This window comes from Mauremys reevesii, linkage group 5 (genome assembly GCF_016161935.1).
Source record: "Mauremys reevesii isolate NIE-2019 linkage group 5, ASM1616193v1, whole genome shotgun sequence".
Lineage (NCBI taxonomy): Eukaryota > Metazoa > Chordata > Testudines > Geoemydidae > Mauremys > Mauremys reevesii.
Genome location: NC_052627.1, coordinates 91,160,583 through 91,181,407, shown reverse-complemented (window position 1 = coordinate 91,181,407; position 20,825 = coordinate 91,160,583). Strand labels below are relative to the sequence as shown.

Sequence of the window (20,825 nt, the reverse complement as noted above, 5' to 3'; positions counted from 1 at the left end):
TCTACATTTGGAAATACACATTGTATTCTGTCTTTCAATATTGTGTCATGAAGATCAATGTGACTGAATTTCATTTTTCCTGTTTCATTAAATTCTGTGTGCATATAACAGTGGAACTGCCGTACTTCTCCACAGAGATTCATGTTCAAGTCAACAGGGTATGCGTTAACTAGCTGAATATTGTTTGTCAGATAAGTCCATATCGTTTAGAAAAGAAAATCTACTTGATACTTCTTTGTACACTTCACCTCTCCTCTTCATATGAGCTTCAAGTGTACCAATTATAGCGTAGTAAGTAGATAGGCGAAATTTGTCTCTTGGATTCAATGCTGTTTCTGTTGCACTGCTATCATTTGCTTGTTTTTTCCTGATTCGCTTATGGGACTGGGCTTCTTTGTAGTTAGTATCAGGCAAGATATCTTTTGATATGTCTTCAAATCTTTTAAAATCATTCCTCAAAGTGTGTAAATGGTCTGCTGTAACAGTTTATCTTTGGAGAGTTATTCAGTAAAAAGAAATTTTGAAACTACTAAGTGTGTGGGTATGGGTGTGCGCACGCACATAACTGTCTTATAATAAAGACTGGCACTGGATTCATAAGAAGAGAAAGATAGTGAATCCTATTATAATTTTCACTTGGTATTTAGAGGCTTCCTACAGAAAATCCAATCTCTCGCAAAAATATGAATTCATGATCTGTGAAAACACTTTAAGTCAGATAGAGGAGTTCTGCAGCACATAATTGTTAAGTAATTTAACTTACCTCCCCTCTCTGTGTGTTACCTATAGAATAATTAATATTAATCAAGACGTGGACAGGATGTGCATTTGACAATCTGAAAAGGTCTGCTATCTGTGGAGGAAGCAACTGACAATAAAGAATATAATATCAAAATATATGAGGAGTCAGCCCGAGTAAAAGATCATCTGGTTGCAGTAACAAGCAATGGCCGAGCATGCACCCCAGTCCAAGAAAGGGGAAAGCAAATCACCAAAGAAAGACTTACACAGAAATCAGTGCAGACAATGGTCGAGAGAGATCGAATGCATTTATGATTGAAGATTAACAAACTCATGGCTTATAGAGAGATACCTCAAAAAGAGAGATAGAGAGCCTCATTATGAGTGCACAAGAGCAGTTCTTCAGGCTTAACTACTGTTGAAACACAATTGACCAACAGAACTGTTCCCCAAACTGCAGAATGTGTTCTGAAAAGAAAGAGATGGTGGAGCATGTGCTGAGCACCTACAGGAGCCTGGCTGAGAGAGAATATATGAACAGAAACAATGAGGGCACCAAGTGTCTGAATTGGAGCCTCTGTGGGAAGTATGGATTTAAACAAACCATATAGTATTATGACCTCAGAATTGAAAGTGCTATAGAGAATAAAGAGGCTAAGATTTTATGGGATCTGGCAATTGTCACAGACTGAACGGTGCAGGCAAATGGACCGGACATAGTTGTAGAAAAGAAGACAAACAAGGCTATGTTAATTGATATTGCCATACCAAGAGACAGAAACATCAAAAAGCAACAAGAGAAGATAGTGAAGTATGAAGAACTTTTCCATTAAGTGGAATGGCTGTGGAAAACTAGAAAAAAGAGCACCCCACGGGTGTGAAAGATCAGCTCAAGAACACATGAGGTGTGCAAGACATCACGATCAGTGATGTGCAGAAAACAGCGTTCTTAGGCACTGTGAGAATTTTAAGACAAGTTAAAGGAGAATTTGAGCACCTAAAATGCTGGAATTCTGCAGAGGGTTTAACAAAATTCCCGACTATTCAAATCTTTGGAGTCCATTTGTGGTCAAAATTTATTGGTGACGCAAGGGAATAAATGTTAAACGGTAGTTTCCCCCTTTTTATGCTTAAAGATCTTGTATGTTCTGAGGGTTAAAAAGGAAAAAAAAATCTCCATGATATAATACTGAGGGATAACAAAGATTTGGCCAGATAAATATATGGATGGGAAACCTCCAAGGAAAAAAAGAAAAGACAAGCCTGTAGAATATTTTTATGCACCAGATTATAGCTACTATTTTATCTCTTTGAACCTCTTCCAATATTTCTTATTAGCGGGGCTTGAAAAAGCCACTCACCCCATCACCAGCAGAGTGGGAAGGTCTCACTGATGAACGTGGGAGTCTAAGTCATCAATTAATGCAGAAGTTTTGTCATTTTTTAAAAACTACCTATGCCTTATGGTTGCAAAGATAAGCTTTCAAATGAGAACTGATTGTAAACTATTGCCCTGTCTTCCTGAATCTGGAGAGACAGCTCCAGTATACTATCTGTTGTCCATACTTCTGCCTAGTAGATGCAGAGTAACATTAACAAGACTTTAGTCAGCTTCACTAATATTATTCAAAATTATGTAGGTAGCAGTGAAACTGTCAAGATTCATGTCACTTTTCTGCTCCTGCTCCTTGGGAATTTGATGAGCAGAGGCAGGTAGTAGAGCTATTAACACAAGAAAACAGAGTCTGGAGGCAAAAAAAAGTAGCAGAGATTTCATAACACCCCCCACTTGCAGCAGCCAAGAGACTCCAGGCAAGAGACAGATTAGCAGAGACCCTCCTCCATTTTGTGCAGTTAGGACAATATGAAGGGAAAGAAGAGGCAGCAAGTTGCCCTCTGCCTTTAGGATTACAGCTTTAAACATATTAGACGACAACCAGCTTGTGATGTTGCACCCAATAAGGCTTCATCGGAATGTATATATGATATAACTGGAATATGTTTTATGCTACATATGCCATGTAACATATTTATGTAAAGGTTATGATCTACTGAATATATCATCCTATTTCTATGCATGTGTCATTGTATTTGAAGTTATGAATATTGGCTGTGTACTTGCTTGATTTCTAAGTAGCCTTCAGCTTCTTGAGAAAGGAATATGCAACTTAAGTGCCCAGTCAAGAAACATTTAAAGGACAATGAATCTTGGAAGGCTCCAATCCACATAAGAAGTCTACCTGAGGATGTTCAGGGTAGCATGTAAACAATGGCTGCTGCCTGTAAAAACTGAGTTATGCATGGACATGTGACTTGCCCATGTGACTCCAAAACTCCATCTTGGAGCTGGACTTCACGTAGGAGAGAGGAGCGCGGTCTCCACCCACAAGAGAAAGTCTATTTAAACTCCTGGGAGACCCCTTCATTTTGTCTTCAGCTGGCTCAAGAGATAGCCTCTCCACCCCCAAAGATACCTGAAAGAAACTGGAACAAAGGACAGTAACTACAGGTGGTGTGAGTGATTGCTGGACCCAGATTACAAAGAAACTAGTCTGTAAAAAGAAGCTTACTGTAACACCATGGAGGGCGAGATTTTGTCTGCATTCAGTTTTCTTACTGTATTAGACTCAGATTTGTGTGTTTTGTTTTATTTTGCTTGGTAATTCACTTTGTTCTGTCTGTTACTACTTGGAACCACTTAAATCCTACTTTCTGAATTTAATAAAATCACTTTTCACTTATTAATTAACCCAGAGTATGCATTAATACCTGGGGGGTGGCAAACACCTGTACATATCTCTCTATCAGTGTTATAGAGGGCAAACAATTTATGAGTTTACCCTGCATAAGCTTTATACAGGGTAAAACGGATTTATTTGGGGTTTGGACTCCATTGGGAGTTGGGCATCTGAGTGTTAAAGACAGGAACACTTCTCAAGTTGCTTTTAGTTAAGTCTACAGCTTTGGAGCACGTGGTTCAGACCTTGGGTCTGTGTTGGAGCAGACTGGCATGTCTGGCTCAACAAGACTGGAGGTGCTGGAGTCCCAAGCTAGCAGGGAAAGCAGGGGCAGAAGTAATTTTGGCACATCAGTTGGCAGCCCCAAGGGGGTGTCTGTGATCCAACCTGTCACAATATTACACACCAACTAGCTAGCTATATGAATACACTAATTTATCATGTTTAAATTCAGGGAAATCCAACATCTCAAAGGCGAGATGGGTTGAACATTTGTCAGGAAGAGTAGGTGCAAGACTGTATGAAGAGAAAGAAATCATCTTTGGGGCATTTGTCCCTTAATACTTTATGGGTTTTTTTAAGAAGATATAAGAAAAATATGTAAGTACTAATCCCCCTGTCTTAAAGTTTTGTTAATGCAAAATTAAATTTAGGATTCAAGTATGACTTTACTGAGTTGATACACTAGCTTTGCACTAATGAATTTTCTTTAGAGAGCATTATAAGACATTGTGGGGGGATGGGGCGGGCAGTAGCAACATCTGCTGTCTAAAAGTAGGGCTTTTATTTAGAGTCAAAGTGACAGTTTTACTAGCTCAGGGTAGTAAAATCCCTATAATAGCCCTCTTATTAGCCCTCTTCCCATAGAGGAACATGAAAGCATACAATGACACATATGTTGCTAACTCATTAACTGTAAAACTGAAATAGGTGAATAATTCACTTTTCATTAGGATCCTCCATTCAGAAATATTTAGACCTTGATCAGTTTGCTTCAGTGGAAGGGCAAGAAAGAAAGGAAAGAACGATTTTTAAACTACAAGGATACCTTTACAGAAGTAATTAAAAGAGGTGACTAGTGAGCAAATCTATTTTCTGTTTCATGAGTCAGGTAATAATGAGCTGCTAAATGAAGCTCAAGGTTAAATGGGTTCATAATGCACGTATGTTCTTGTAATTTTTTAAAAAATTGATACTTTGATATTATATTGAAGTCTTAATGTTGATATAGGATCCCCAGGAGAAAAAACATCTGCCCAAAGTTACCTGAATGACATTACAAGGCTTACAAGCCCATCAATATAAGTTTCCAGAAAAGTTCAGCAAATCAGTCTCTCAATAAAGAAAGATCTTACTGCAGTTATGGCTTGAGTCAGGAAGTAAAAAACTATCTGATTTGAATTTCATCCATAGAAAACATTTTTTCCTCCCTTTCACACTTTCTCTGGAATCTACAAACAGCCCACACAAAACCCCTACCATATGATGAGGAGGAAGCAAAAGAAAACCATCTGGGCACTTAACCCTTCCAGACCGCTATCAACCGAAAGTCTAGATACTCTGATTTCATTGGAGTAGGGGGGTGTTAATAATTCCTGAACAGTTGCAATACTGTTGTCTTCATCATGGCCTTTTACTTCAGCTTGGCATGCTTCATATCTCTTATCTAATGTACACCTACAGTAATGCCAATACAGAACAATCCAACAGCAACAGACCTGAACTGAACACTTCAGTAATGTTTTTATGAATTATATGCATGGCAGCAACTTATTGGACTTGGTATTGCTATCCAGTGGATGTAGAAGGGTTAAGAAGCTGCTCCTGGGTAAGAGTAGGAGATATGAGGTGCTTGTGTGTGTCACATAACTGTAGGGTGATATGAATGGGCCATTAAGGATTGGCTGCAACCAACACATATCAATGGACCATCTGGAAAGATAACAAGAACCCCATTGACTGAACAATTGAGACTTAGCAAGGCGAAGCTCCAGCAGGCGGAACTGGTAAACTCAGCATGGAATGCAGCAGAAGGTCAATGGATCGAGAGATGACAGGAAGCAATGATAAGAACTGGCCTCACAAAGACACAGAAGCTCTCATGTAGAAAGATAGACATGGAGCCAAGATGGTCTCTACAGCAGGTTGGCTGGGTGAAGCCCTGACACTGGTCAGTCTGTACTGTCTTAACCTTTGCTTCTCTATGCTAACCTAAGGACCTCCCAATGTTGTACCTCAGTTGACATTAAAACCTACTCTGTTCTGAAAATGCTGCCGGGTGTCTTTAAAAGTATTTACTTGCCAAAGTGCACTGGCCCCTGAGGGGAGTCAATGGCTTTGAAAAGGAGTCTACCTCAGCTGGACTTAGCTCATCATGAGAACAGGAATGCTGGAGCATGGAGCCTCAGTCTCTGAAGCATTGAGGCCACATGGCAAAGTGCAACCTCTTGGGGGTTTGGGACACTGAAAGGATCCTCTCAAGGAATTGTTGAAAGACTGGGCATAGTACAGATCCTGTGGATCCGTGACTGACGTTATATGATTAAAATATGACCATATTGATCATTGTTGCAACCACTGTTATATATTTGCAGGAAATCTTGTACAAAGGTTGTCAAGTGAGGTGTCTATGAAAAGGTTATGATTTGCTGATTATGATTATGCTATGCATATGTATGTATCATTTTTGTATTTGAAGTTATAGGTATTGGCTCTATACCTGGATTTCAAATGTTTGCTCCTAGGATATCACCCACAAGGTAGCTAGCCAGGACATCTTGGAGGGATTATTCAAATTAAGCAGCTCATCAAGAAACACGTAGTTGACAATGGACCCTGGGAGACACCCATCTACACTGAGTGGACTGTTATGTAAACATAGTTTCCTACAATGGGGGAGGGATAGCTCAGTGGTTTGAGCATTAGCCTGCTAAAACCAGGGTTGTGAGTTCAATCCTTGAGGGGGGCCACTTAGGAATCTGGGGCAAAAATTGGTCCTACTAGTGAAGGCCAGGGGCTGGACTCAATGACCTTTCAAGGTCCCTTCCAGTTCTAGGAGATTGGTATATCTCCAATTATTACCAATAACTGAGAGAAATTGGGCATGAGCATGTGACAGAAACAAGACAGCGTTTGGAGTAATTTTCCACAGTAAGAACAATGTGATGCCTTCTACATGGCAAAAGCTATAAAAGGCTCTGGAAACGCCTCCATTTTGTCTTCAATCCTGCTTCTTACCTCTGGGGGAACTTTGCTACAAACTGAAGATCTGAACGACAAGCTGTGGATGTACTCCAGAGGCTTGACTTAAGACAGAAGTTTATTCCATTACTGCTACAAGCCTGAACCAAGAACTTTGCTGTTACTGTATGTAATTGATTCCTTTAACCAATTTTAACTCTCACCTTTCTTTCTTTCTTTCCATGAATAAACCTTTAGATTTTAGATACTAAAGGATTGGCATCAGTGTGATTTTTGGGTAAGATCTAAGTTACATATTGAACTGGGTGTGTGGCTGCCCCTTTGCGATCAGAAGAACCTATTATTTGATGAGACTGGTTGTAAAGAACCACTCATCTCTAATTCCAGTGTTTTTGGTGGTTATACAAGAACTGGAATGCCTGAGGAAACTGCCTTTATGTTTTCTGGTTAGCCAGTGTGGTGACACAGGAGCTTACTTTTATTGCTGGTTTGGTATATCCTATGGGGGATTAGCCACCAGTCTTGGGGTGTATCTGCCCTATTTCTCAGCAGTTGTCCTGAATTTGGCATCCTCAGTTGTGACCCACTAAGGCAGGATTACAGTAACACCCAATCATTGAAATTCAAATAGCAAGGAAAAAGAATGGTTACTTACTCTACAGTAAGAGGTTCTTCCAGAATGGAGTTGGAAAGTGGTTTAAACTCAGACTCATTTATTTGCTCGGGGTACAGATTAGAACCTGAGCTCTAATTTAAATCACTCAGGCTGGAATTTGCAGTGAGGATGTAGCCAAAATCACTTTGATGCTGATAGTCCTCCTATGCCTTTTCCACAATTTCTCCCAAAGAACAGACAAGTTCTCCTGAAACTGCCAGGGAAAGACTCCTAGAGCATCTCAATACAAAGAACCACGAGATATGCCCCCAAACACATACAGATGATTATAGAAATAGTGAGAACACTGTAACACAGGCTTGGGCTTTGCTGTCTGGACGCACTCAGGTGAGGATAACTCAGGATCCCAGACCTAGATCCCAGTCACCCAGGTTAATTGTGCAGTGAAGACATACTGTTTGCATCACCTTGTCCGGATGGAATAATATATAAGGTGAACCCACAATGAGGACTTGGCTCTCTCCTATTCATCAAACTAGAGCTATAGCCTCTAAAAGGTAGTCTTCAGATAAGTGGTATAGAGCAGAGGTTCTCAAACTTTTTCTTTCTGAGGGTCCCCCAAAACGCTATAAAACTTCACGGTCCCGCTGTGCCACAACTACTGGTTTTCTGCATATAAAAGCATGGGCCAGCATTAGGGGGTAGCAAGCAGGGCAATTGCCCAGGATCCTACACCCCAGGGGCCCCCACAAAGCTAAGTTGCTCAGGCTTTGGCTTCTGCCTCGTGTGGTGGGGTTCTGGGCTCCAGGCTAGTCCTGCACAATGGAGGCTTTCTGTCCTGGGCCCTAGCAAGTCTAACACCAGCCATGCTTGGAGGACCCCTGGGAACCTGCTCACAGCCACCCAGGGAGCCCTGGACCCCTGGTTGAGAACTACTGGTATAAAGAACAGGCTGCTAAAGGTTCTAATGGGACTCCATGAAACCTGATAACATGACACTGAGGTCCCAAACAAAAGAAAGATGAATAAACGCCCCTGACGAATCAAGCAACTGTTAGGTGCGTTTGTGCCATCATCTTGAGAGTGGTCATCTTTCCTACCCCTTTCCTCTGGAAACTGGGTGGACAAAAGCTTAGATGCCCTTCCTGATCCAGAGTGCTACTTTCTGGAGAAAGAGCAAACCCTGGAGCTTGGGTGTCTGTTTCTTTCATATTTGTACATCAGAAATCGAAATGGAAAAACAACAACACTGGGAAGGGAACTATTTGCTCACCCCCAGTATACCAAGAAGAGCTGTGTGTGTCTAGAAAGCTTGCCTCTCTCACCAAGTTGGACCCATAAAAGAGAATAGCTCACCGACCTTGTCTCTCTGATATGCTTTTATCGGACAGTGACTCCATATTCAAACCCGTTCAGTTCACAAGTAAAAAGGAAGTTTTCCTCCTAATCTCCAGCTCTGCAAACTCAAGCTGGGATCCGAAAACGAACTCTGTCTCCTGCACAACCCCACAATATTAAATGTTCTGCGATGAGTGGGCCCTTACCAAGTCTTCCCCTGCAGTGCTAATGCACAGGATGGAACCCAGCTCCCTCTCCCTTAGCTGTGCTGGCTCTGCAGGGCTCCCGGGCGTCACAAGCGCTGGACACTTTCTTCGCTCCCCAAAGCCCTTGGAACCCGCCCAGGAGACTCCCCGTAACGCCAAGGGAGCCAGCGGCGCTGCACTGCCCAAACGAGAGAAGCGGGGCACTCAGGGAGCAGACGCGGGCCCTTTTCCCACCACACCTGCGCTGCCCGGCTCGCTCGCCGCTGCCCGTTGGCTCACGTGGAAAATCTGACCAGGTCCTGTAACCAATAGGGACCGCTCCTGGCACACAAGCACCTGGGACTCCAGCCCCTTGGCACAGGGTGCCGCGGCGGGAGGGGTCCTGGCGCTAAGCTGGAGGGAGGGCTGGGGGCGCGCCCTGGGGTCTCGCCAGGGCAGCGGCTTCTGCCCGCTGGCGCTAGGACCTGCCGCGGCGCCGCTGCCCGACTACTTTATTTTTACCGCGGTATTTTAATCTGCAGTCAGACTTTCCACTGCCGGCGGCCGGGTCAGGGGACCCGCTCCTCCCGGGGAATCTGACAGCTCGGCCTGGCCAGAGCTATTTATGGCCAGGGGCTGCGGACTCTGCATAGCTCCTGGCCCGGCTGTGGGAACCCGAGACGGTAGCGACCAGCGCCCTGCCCCGCCCGCGCGGGCCTTTAGCGGCGGCTCCTGCCCTCAGCGCGGCAGGGCAAAGCGGCTTTGGCGGTCGGGGAATCCCCGGGGAACGCCCCCGCGCGCGGCGCTGCTTTTCCCGCCAAGCGCTGGACAGGCAGCCCCAGGGGATCCGCTCACAGGCACCCGAGCGTGGGTTTCAGGCGCACGGTGCAACAGGGCAGCTCCCCTAGCCCCCCATTTCTCCTCCTCGCTGCCCCGCTCCAGGAAAGCGCGCCCTAGTGCTCTGCTGTTGCTCCTGGCAGGCGCTGCGAAACGCTAACCTGCGAACCCAGGGCAATTTAGATAGTTCCCCTCACAGTCCCACGAACAAGGCCTCTCAAAAAGACCTTGGAAGGTGACAGGGTCACAGGCTGGGAGGGCCAAGCCATTGGGCACTTATTGAGGAGCAGGGCTGCGGGGGGGGGGGGGGAGGAGGGAGTGGGGCAATTTGCCCCAGGCCCCAGCCCTGCAGGGGCCCCTGCTGGAGTTTTTCAGGGCCCCTGGAGCGGGGTCCTTCACTCGCTCTGGGGGCACCAGAAAACTCTCGTGGGGCCCAGCCCCTCGGAATTGCTTCGGCTCCCAGTCTTTGCCGGTGGGGGGTCCTTATGCTCTGGGGCAGAAGGACCCCCTGCCGCCAAATTACTGCCGAAGCGGGGCCCCCGCCGCCGAAGTGCAGCCGGGTCTTCGGCAGCAGGGGGCCCTTCCATTCCGGGAGCCGGCTGCACTTTGGCGGTGGGTCCCGCTTCTGCGGTAATTCAGTGGTGGGTCCCGGAGTGGAAGGGCCCCCCACTGTCGAATTACTGCTGAAGTGGGGGCCCCCTGCTGCCGAAGACCCCAGGCCCCTGGAATCCTCTGGGCGGCCCTGTTGAGGAGGCTACAACTGTCTGGATACCCCTCCTAAAAAGTTGAGGGCTTGTCTGAAATGGCCTTTGTGAGGTTAGCTGACAGCTAGTAAGAAGATTAGTGCAGATTGAACTTTAGAGGCATGATGGCCCTAATGGGGAAACTACCAAATGGTACAAGGTGATATCATCCACTTGCCTTTCACCTGGGTTTCATAGTTGTGCTCCTTATGCCTGCTACTTACCAGAGTCATTTCTGTCTAGGGGAGGGACTTGTTCACTGCGGTTTTTTTGCCTTCCTCTGCTGCATGGGTCACTGACAAGTTTAAACTAGTGTAAATGGTAAATTGTCTGTAACTTAAAGCCTTTAAGTCATGATTTGAGGACTTCAGTAACTCAGCTAGCAGTTGTGAGTCTATTACAGGAGTGGCCGGGTGAGGTTCTGTGGCAATGTGTAGGAGGTCAGACTAGATCATGATGGTCTCTGCTGGCCTTAAAGTCTGAGCCCTCTTGGATGAGCATGCAGTGAACTCATAATGAATCTGTGATAACATGTTTTCTAGGAAACCAGAGTTTAGTCACATAAATAGTCTTATGCCTAAAGATGGTAACCTTGAATTTTTTTAAAACACCAGGCAGAATTTACATTAAAACTTCAAGTTTAATGATTGGGTGAGTAGCCACCTGGTGGTGTATACACACTGCTGGAAACACAGGATGCATTTGACATTTGCTGGGAATTTGTACTTTGCTGGGGCCAGATCAAGAAATTCTGAGTTTGCCTCCCTGCACTCTTGCAGTTCTTTCAAATCCCTGAATGGATCCACACCAAGAGTGCTCCTACCCAAGATCCCAATGTTGCTATTCATTATGTCCCTTAATCCTAATTGGAGGAGGACCCAGATCTCAGTACCCCTGGATTCTGCTAGTTGCCACAGTGTGTTGATATTTTTACTAAACCACAGACAAAGTAATGAAAAGTGAAGCTGGTTGATTGATTTTATAATGTTAATTAGAATCGTGAGGTTTCTCTCTGCCTTAGTCCACCAGCCCAGGTGTAGCTCTCAGTTTAGGCCATATAAGTAATGATCAGATTATGTGCTTTGCAAAATGTGGATTCAGGGAACAGTAACCTCCACAGGAGGAACAAAGTGCTAAGGGCTAAAATCATTATTGTATATCCTTTTTGCAGTAAAATGCATCCTACTATATTGATATAAGGCAGCATTTTTAAAAAAAATTGCTGAATCTCACCATAGGCTTGACTTTCCATTCATAGGTTGGGATATTATCAAACAGTAATATAGATATTTGTTAAATTCGTATTATAAATCTTGTATTTATATAGCACCCCACATCCTGAAGGATTACTAAGTGCCTTTTTCTTTTGATTCCCTACACACATAGTTATCCACCATAGATATGCAATTATCTGTGGAGTGGAATACACAAGTCACTCAGTGCCAATGAAGTTTTTTGGAGAGGAAATAATACTTTATTCAACTGAAGCTACAAAGGGGACTGGAGTGAAAATCAATATCCCACTGGAAAACAAATTGGAACACTGGATTTAGTACCCATATTGCTAAAAGTGTTACGCGATTTTATGTATATAGATCATAGTGCATAAATCAAGAGTCTGTCATACCTCCAGTGTCCAACAGATGGATGAAAAACAGAGGCAAATTCCCAGAAAATGGTCTATCAAATATTAACGTAGTAGCACGAACACAGATTTTTCTAGTCTGGAAAAGTGAATTTGGCCACTTCACTCCCCATCCTGCAACCTTTCTCATGAGTAGCTTCACTGAAGCCAGTGGAACTAATCATCTGAGTAAGAATCACTCATGTTAGCAAAGCCTGCAGGGCTGAGCTCTATCACTTTCCTTCAGAAAGAGAAGTTGTTCTGGAAGGGAGAAAACCCTTAATATAAACACTCAATAATGCTGATTTTCAATAAGTCTTGCAACACCAGCCATGTTCCAGAAGACTGGAAAAAAGCTGATGTTGTGCCAATATGTAAAGAGGGTAAATGAGATCACCTGGGTAATTATAGGCCTGTCAGTCTGACATCAATCCTGCCCAAGATAATAGAGAGGCTGATATAGGATTCAATTAATAAAGAATTAAAGGAGGGTAATATAATTAATGTTAATCAACATGGGTTTATGGAAAATAAATACTGTCAAACTAACTTTATATCATTATGATGAGATTACAAATTTGGTTGATAAAGGTAAATAGTGTTGATGTAATATACTTAGACTTCTTGAAGGCATTTGACTTGGGACCGCATGACATTTTTGACTAAAATTAGAACAATATACAATTAACATAGCCATCTATTAATCTATTTAATGTGCACCAACTGATAGGTCTCAAAATGTAGTTGTAAATGGTGAATCATCATTGAACGAGTGCGTGTCTAGTGAAGTCCCACAGAGATAGGTTGTGGTCCCTACACTGTTTAGCATTTTTATTAATGACCTGAAAGAAAAAAAAATGCATCACTGTTAAAGTTTGCAGATGACACTGTGACATTCTATACCAAAGCAACACCCTGGCACTCCCATATTTACCATGGTGATATATGTTTTGTACAAAGTATGCTTTGTGAGGTATCATTTTAAAAGTCTTGATCTGTTGTATATTAATATCCTGTTGGATTGTTTTCACTGTTGTAGCTGGTGTTATGAAGTTTTGCTATGTGTTTGTTACTGAAATATGTTGTGAGGTTAAAAAACAACCAAAACCAGTCTTTCAGGTACAACAACAAATAGGCCAAACAGCATGGATAGCCCATTGAGGGAAATACACATACTCACAAGGATTACCCCAAGAACTGTGTACAATGGAAACCTCTCAGAGATAACACATACACAATGGAGACTATTTGAATCATGTCACAGCAAAAGATCTTTCCAGCAAGCTGGAAGAAGCTATAAAAGGGGGAAGCAACATCATCACTGGGCCTCACTCTCCCCATAACTAAACACCTGGAAACACCTTAAGAACAAAGACTGAACTGGGGATGTAGTCCCAGGTGGGAAAGAAGTAATCCCAGTCTGTGTATGGAAGATTGAAGGACTGTTTGTACCATCAGAGTGAGACACTTTTTGATTCAAATGCTGTCTAGAGTATAGAACTTACATTGGGATTTTATTTCTTATGGTAATCTACTTTGCTCTGTATGCTATTACTTATAATCAGTTAAATTTATCTTTCTATACTTAATAAACCTGTTTTACGTTTTTTTACCTAAAAACAGTGTGTTGTTTGAAGTGTAAAGGAAATCTGCTTAGGAACAAGGGCTGGTGCATTGTCCTCTCCACATTGAGAAAGGGGCAGACTGGGTACTAACTTAGGCCTGGTCTACACTGGGGGGGGTTCGAACTAAGGTACGCAAGTTCAGCTACGCGAATAGCGTAGCTGAACTTGAAGTACCTTAGTTCGAAGTATTTACCCGTCCTGATGGCGCGGGAATCGAAGTCCGCGGCTCCCCCGTCGACTCCGCCACCGCCGTTCGCGGTGGTGGAGTGCCGGAGTCGACGGGAGCGCGATTGGAGTTTGATATATCGCGTCTAGATGAGATGTGATATATCGAACTCCGAGAAGTCGATCGCTACCCACCGAGCCGGGCGGGTAGTCTGGACGTGCCCTTACACTGGTAAGGCTTCTGACCAGGGTAGGATGGTACAGATCTAGAGTCCTAGGCTGCGGTGCTGGGGGAAGTTGGTTGGAGCCTCTCTGTTGTTAGTTCATGAGTGGCTAGGAGAAGCATTCATGTAACTGCAGCTGGGTGTGTCCCTGTTTGTGTAAGACTGTGTGAGTGCAGGACCTGGAGGGGTCTGCAGCTTGTCACAGCATCACAGTGGGTGAGGGAGCCCAGGCTGGGGAGACAGATGGCTCAGCAGTATCCCAGTTCCAGATTGCACCCTGGGAAAGTTAATCACAGACACAAAATTGGGAGAGGTAAATAATGAAGAGGTCAGCTCTCCAATACAGAGAAATCTGGATCACTTGGTAAACTGGGGCAAGCAAACAATATGCATTTTAATATGGCTAAATGTAAATGTTATATATTTAGCAACAGAGAATAAAGGCCATACTTACAGGATGGGTAAATCTATCCTGGGATGCAGTGACTCAAAAAAAAATTGTGAGTTGTGGTGGATAATCAGCAGAACATGTGCAATGCTGTAGTGTAAACAAGAGAGTTACTGCAATCCTTGGAAGCATAAACAGGAATCTCAAGTAGGAGTAGAAAGATTATTTTACCTCTCTATTTGGCACGCACCACTGTTGAAATACCGTGTTCGGTTCTGGTGTGTACAAGTCAAGAAGGATGTTGATAAAGTGGACAGGGTTCAGATAAGAGCCACAAGAATGATTAAAGGATTAGAAAACATGCCTGATGGCAGACTAGCAGGATTTAGAATAACATGGGTGCTTGAAGCAATCTGCCTCCATTGACTTCCAAAATCTACTAAAGTACCCCCTCCCAAAAAAAAAAAACAACCAAAAACAAGAGCACAGAATTGCAGAGGATGGATTATCCAAGAAAATCTGAACATTTAAAAAGATACTTCACCAAGATAAGTGTTTCTGGCTCACAGCATGGAGAGACCTCTCACACTTCAAGTGAACACATGGTAGCCAAATCAGGCAGAAGTGACAGGGCTGAGGAAAATCAAATGGCTAACAAAGCAAACATTCTGTAGATGATAGCTCAGCTTAAGGCCATGAGAAATGATCTGACAACCAAACTTCTCACAGTACCGGGTGATACTGATGAAGCAGAGAGAAAGAGAGAGCTGCATCTTAAAGTGGATTATATAGAAAACAGATTGAGAAGACACAACAGTAGAATTAAGGGGCTGCCTGGAAATGCTGAAGGAGAAAACCCAATCTGGTTTGTAAAAACTTTAATTGTGGAGCTGTTACATCCAAGCTCCCGGTAAGAAGTAAAAATGGAGAGAGCCCATAGGGTGCTGCTCCAACCAGAAGTGACTTTCCAGGAGTAACCAGAAATTAACAGATGAACATTAACTATGTTACTGTTATAAAGAAAATAGTATAAAAATTTCTTTAATTGCAGTGATCAATAATAGCTGTGTTCTGTATTTTAAAACATAGAGGACATAAAGGACAATAACAGAGGAGGGGGAGAGGATGGAGGAGATTGGAGAAAACAGAGAGGGAATGGCAAGGAGCCTTTAGGAATTCTCTGTAAATTCTTCTTGTAACTCAAAATGACCAGACAGTAATCCATCCTAAGGGCAAGGTCCCATAGGTAGAGATTGTACCTCATTCGTCAGAGGGGTAGCCATGCTAGTCTGGATCTGTAAAAGCAGCAAAGAGTCCTAAACTCTCCCTAGGAACACTTGGCCTGCTTCTCTTACAATCCAAATGAGGTAGCAAAGAGTCCTGTGGCACCTTATAGACTAACAGACGTATTGGAGCATGAGCTTTCGTGGGTGAATACCCACTTCGTCGGATGCATGTAGTGGAAATTTCCAGGGGCAGGTGTATATATATGCAAGCAAGAAGCAGAGGGCCTCATCCTCATCCTCCCTGATTGAACTAATCTCGTTATCTCTAGCCTGCTTCTTGCTTGCATATATATAGCTGCCCCTGGAAATTTCCACTACATGCATCCGACGAAGTGGATATTCACCCACGAAAGCTCATGCTCCAATACATCTGTTAGTCTATAAGATGCCACAGGACTCTTTGCTACCTCATTTGGATTGCAAGAGAAGCAGGCCAAGTGTTCTTAGGGAGAGTTTAGGGTTCACAAAACACAATCATTTGGGTTTTGCTTCACATATTATGTTGGTAATTCATTTGTGGTTGGATTTAGGTCTAGTCTACACTACAAACTTATATCAGTATAACTACACCACTGAGAGGTGTGAAAAATCCACTGCCCTGAGCAACATAGTTTTACTGACCTAACTTCCCCTCATCCCCATGCTTCTCCTGCTGACATATCTACTGCCTCTTGGAGAGGTGGTAGGCTGGCGGGAGAGAGCTCTCCTGTCAGTGTATAGTGTCCTAATTAAATAGCTACAGCAGCACAGATGCATCAGTGCAGCTGTACCAATGCAGCATTTTAAGTATTTATGTGCTGTTAGAATAAGAGGAATGCAGGAGAAGGGAGGGAACTGGGGAGATGCGGGGGGGAGTTTACAAACAGAAACCAAGTTATATTCAGGCACACAGGGTACGTCTACACTACGGGACTATTCCGAATTTGCATAAACCGGTTTTGTAAAACAGATTGTATAAAATCGAGTGCGCGCAGCCACACTAAACACATTAAATCGGTGGTGTGCGTCCACGGTCCGAGGCTAGCATCGACTTCTGGAGCGTTGCACTGTGGGTAGCTATTCCGTAGCTATCCCATAGTTTCCGCAGCCTCCCCCGCCCCTTGGAATTTCCGGGTTGAGATCCCAGTGCCTGATGGGGCAAAAATCATTGTCGCAGGTGGTTCTGGGTAAATGTCGTCAGTCACTCCTTCCTCTGGGAAAGCAATGGCAGACAAGCATTTCGCGGCTTTTTTCCCTGGATTGCCCTGGCAGATGCCATAGCATGGCAATCATGGAGCCTGTTTTGCCTTTTGTCACTGTCACCGTATGTGTACTAGATGCCGCTGACAGAGGAGATTCAGCAGCGCTACACAGCAGCATGCTTTTGCTTTTGCATGACAGCAGAGATGGTTATCAGCCATACTGCACCATCTACCAATCCATAAATTGGTAAAAAGATGGGCATGGTTACCAGTCCTTTTGCACTGCTCCATCTGTTGCTGTCATAAGTGCCCCTGGCTGCTCTTAGCCAGGGGCGCAAAAGCCAAAATTGGGAATGACTCCCTCCTTTTTGGTATCTAAAAATAGAATCAGTCCTGTCTAGAATTTGGGCAAGTGTACTAGAGAACTACTGTATCATAGAACCAGAGAGCACAGCTGCTCTGTGTCAGATCCAGCAGAAATTATGAGCTGTATGCTATTCACAGGGGGTGCTCCTGCAACAACCCCACCTGTTGATTCCATTCTTCCCCCAGCCTTCCTGGGCTACTGTAGCATTGTCCCCCCACTTGTGTGATGAAGTAATAAAGAATGCAGGAATAAGACACAGTGACTTGTTAGTGAGAAATGAGTGGAAGGCAGCCTCCAGCTGCTATGATAGTCCAGACAGGACAGTAAGGAGTGTGGAGGAGAGGAGCCCAGCATCCCTCTGCTAGTCCAGGGGCAATTGAATCTTTTCTTTACACATGAAGGGTGGGGGCTGAAGGAGCTCAGCCCCCTGTTGCTATGACGACGATGGTTATCAGCCATACTGCACCATCTGCCAGGAAAAATTAGGGCCAGGCGCCCTTGATTGACCTAACTGATGCTAGTCGGCATGGTTACCAGTCCTTTTGCACTGCCCCATGTGCCAATAGGCTGATGATGAGGACGGGTACCAGTCATATTGCACCATCAGCCACCCATGGCAGGGGGAGCAAGGATGTTGGTGTTGAGTGCTGCAGCATCGCATCTATCTGCAGCATTCAGTAAAGATAGGGTGACATGTTAAAGAGTCAAGAGAGGATTGTTTTCCCTTTCACTTCTGGGGGTGGGTGGGGGGGTGCGTAAATTGCCGAGCTATGCCCTGACCCACCGCGGACACGGTGTTTGACCCTAGAAGCATTTGGAGCTCAGCCAAGAATGCAAATGCTTTTCGGAGACTGCAGGAACTGTGGGATAGCTTGAGTCCTCCAGTCCATGAGCGTCCATTTGATTCTTTGGCTTTCCGTTACGCTTGTCACGCAGCAGTGTGCTGAGCCCCTGCTATGGCGTCTGTCTGGAGATTTAAAAAAAATGATTTTGAATTTCGTCTTCTGTAATGGAGCGCTGATAGAACAGATTTGCCTGCCCTTACAGCGATCACGTCCGCATGGTCCATGCGGGAGCTCTTTCTTTATTTTGATTTTTAACTGCATCGCCACATGTGCTGTTCAGAGCTCCATGCTGGGCAAACAGGAAATATTCAAAAGTTCGCGGGGCTTTTCCTGTCCTGGCCACTGCATCCGAGTTCAGATTGCTGTCCAGAGTGGTCAGTGGTGCACTATGGGATACCGCCCGGAGGCCAATACCGTCGATCAGCGGCCACACTAACCCTAATCCGATATGGTAATACCGATACTAGCGCTACTCCTCTCGTTAGGGAGGAGTACAGAAACCGGTTTAAAGAGCCATTAAAATCGATATAAGGTGCCTCCTAGTGTGGATGGTTGTGGCGTTAAATCGGTTTTACGCTCCTAAAACCGATTTAAACGCCTAGTGTAGACCAGGCTACAGTCATGAATGCAACAAAAAACCAAGAAAGACATTGACAACACAAGGGTTCATGCCATCAAGTAGCTAGAGAATCTCAATAATTTCAAGTTTTTCAATAAGTTAAATAGTTACTCTCAGTGGTTATTCCTTTTAAAGTGACATCTTTGTCAAAAGGCTACATAATGTCATTAAAAAGAAAAAAAAATCTAGGTATAATTTATTTTTTAAAAACTTCCAGATTATTCTACTCTAAGAAACCCATTGTCAGGAAGAACAAATTATGGGCATGAAAAGTAACTGGTTTCAGCAGACATTTTTTTGCTTCAGCAAAAGAAAAGAGGAGGGGGTATTACACTTGCTACACATATGCCTTTTCATATTGAAGATCAATTTAAGGAGAAGGAGAGACGATTTATATTGTTGAAGAGCACAATTGCTAGGTTAATAACAACACTGGGCCCAGTGTATGCTCCCAACTAAAAGCTAAGTAAATAAGAATAAATACATAAATAAATATTAAGGACATCTTTAAAACACTGCAACACTTTGGGGAAGGGGAAACTATACTGGGAGGAGACTTCAATTGGACTGGACAAATCTGATAAAAAAAAAGATAAGGGGGATATGGAAGCAGACGGAGCATTGACTTCGCTTTGCCAACAATTTGATCTGTCAGATTGCTGAAGAGAATTGTACCCAGGAGAAAAAGATTACACATTTTAGAATATATCTGTGAGGGTTTACGCCCCTGGTTGCAGGGCAGCATGGCCTAATGGCCAGAGTCTATAGAATCGCCTCTGGTTGCAGGGCAGTATGGCCTAGCGGCCAAAGTGCATAGAATCGCCCCTGGCTGCAGGGCAGAGACTCTCCCACTTCACTGGGCCCCGGACTATGGCCCTAACAGCAATGTAAGACCTTGCCACTGGCTCAGCTGGCTGGGGGGGGGGGGGGGAGGGTCCTATTGAAACACGCGGAGGCTTACCGGGGGCAAGGTACCAGTCCGGCACACACACACACCCCGGGTCACTTCCTACTGGCTTGAGAGTTGGGGTCTCCCACGAGTCTCTAGGTTTTCCGCGGGTCTCCAGGTCCGTCGCCTCCTCAGGCTCCTCCCGTAGTAGGGCTTCATGCCAGCCAGGAGAAGCTTCAGTTCCCGGCAACTTCAAGGGTAGTGGCTGGTCCTCTGCAGGAGCTTCCCAGTTAGATCCTTCCCCTGCAGCCACCTGCCCAGACTGAGCTGAGTTCCCTCCTTTAATACTCCCAGAGCACTTGGAGCATGCCCAGTATGGCCGGGGCGGGACTTCCGCTGTCAGAGCTACTGGTCTGACACTGCTGGGGCTAGTGTGGGGCGGGGCTGCCCCATCACACACCCTCCCCCTTAAGAAGGATCCCCTGGGGTTGGTCCGCCTCCTTCTCCCCCTCGCCCTGTCTGGAGAAGAAATCTGCGTTAGCATGGGCCTTACCCAGGTGACGAAACATGCAGAAGTCATAGGGTTGGAGGGAGAGGTACCATCATGTAATCCGGGGGGTTGTGTCCTTCATACTATGCATCCACTGTAGGGGAGCATGGTCTGTGATCAACCTGAAGTTATTCCCCAACAGATAATAACAAAGAGTGTTGATGGTCCATCGCACCGCCAGAGCCTCTTTCTCTATTGTGGAATAATGTTGTTCCCAGGGGAACCGTTTATGACTTAGATACGGTATTGGGTGTTCTTCCCCATCTAATTCCTGGGAGAGTACGCCCCCCCCCCCCAAAGCATCTGTTTGAAGTATAAACAGGGCGGGCGGATAACACGTCGGGGAACTCCTCTATCAGTCGTTGTAGTTGCTCTTGCTGTATGGGGGTGAGGTCCGCCCCTAACATCACCAGCCTTGGCTCCAGGGGTCCCCTACTAGGGGCCCGAGTTCCAATTCCAGGGTGGACGGGCCAATGAGCAGGGCTTCCCTGGGCTTCCAGGCCTTCAGAAGATTCACATGGCAGATGCGCGTCTCCCTCTATCGCCCCGGTAGTCGGACCTCGTAGTCTACCGGTCCAACCCGCCGGATTACCTGGTAGGGTCCCTGCCATTTGGCCAGAAGTTTCGATTCAGCCGAGGGCAACAAAAGCAACACCCGATCGC

At 44.8% G+C, this 20,825-nt stretch overlaps 1 protein-coding gene across 8 annotated transcripts in view; it reads right to left on the bottom strand.

The window, feature by feature from the left end:
• The window catches only part of CORIN (corin, serine peptidase), a 289,837-nt gene that overhangs the window by 256,268 nt on the left and 12,744 nt on the right, over nt 1-20,825 (bottom strand). The window contains exon 1 of one of the 8 annotated variants that reach the window (XM_039541672.1): nt 10,624-10,674. The exons of 5 other annotated variants lie outside the window; for them this stretch is intronic. In XM_039541672.1, the coding sequence (XP_039397606.1) occupies nt 10,624-10,632 (9 nt within the window). In that variant the 5' untranslated portion in view covers nt 10,633-10,674. Of the gene's footprint in view, nt 1-7,335; nt 7,347-8,840; nt 9,066-10,623; nt 10,675-20,825 lie in introns of those variants that run through there. 2 more of the 8 variants (XM_039541673.1, XM_039541674.1) reach the window with 2 other exon arrangements.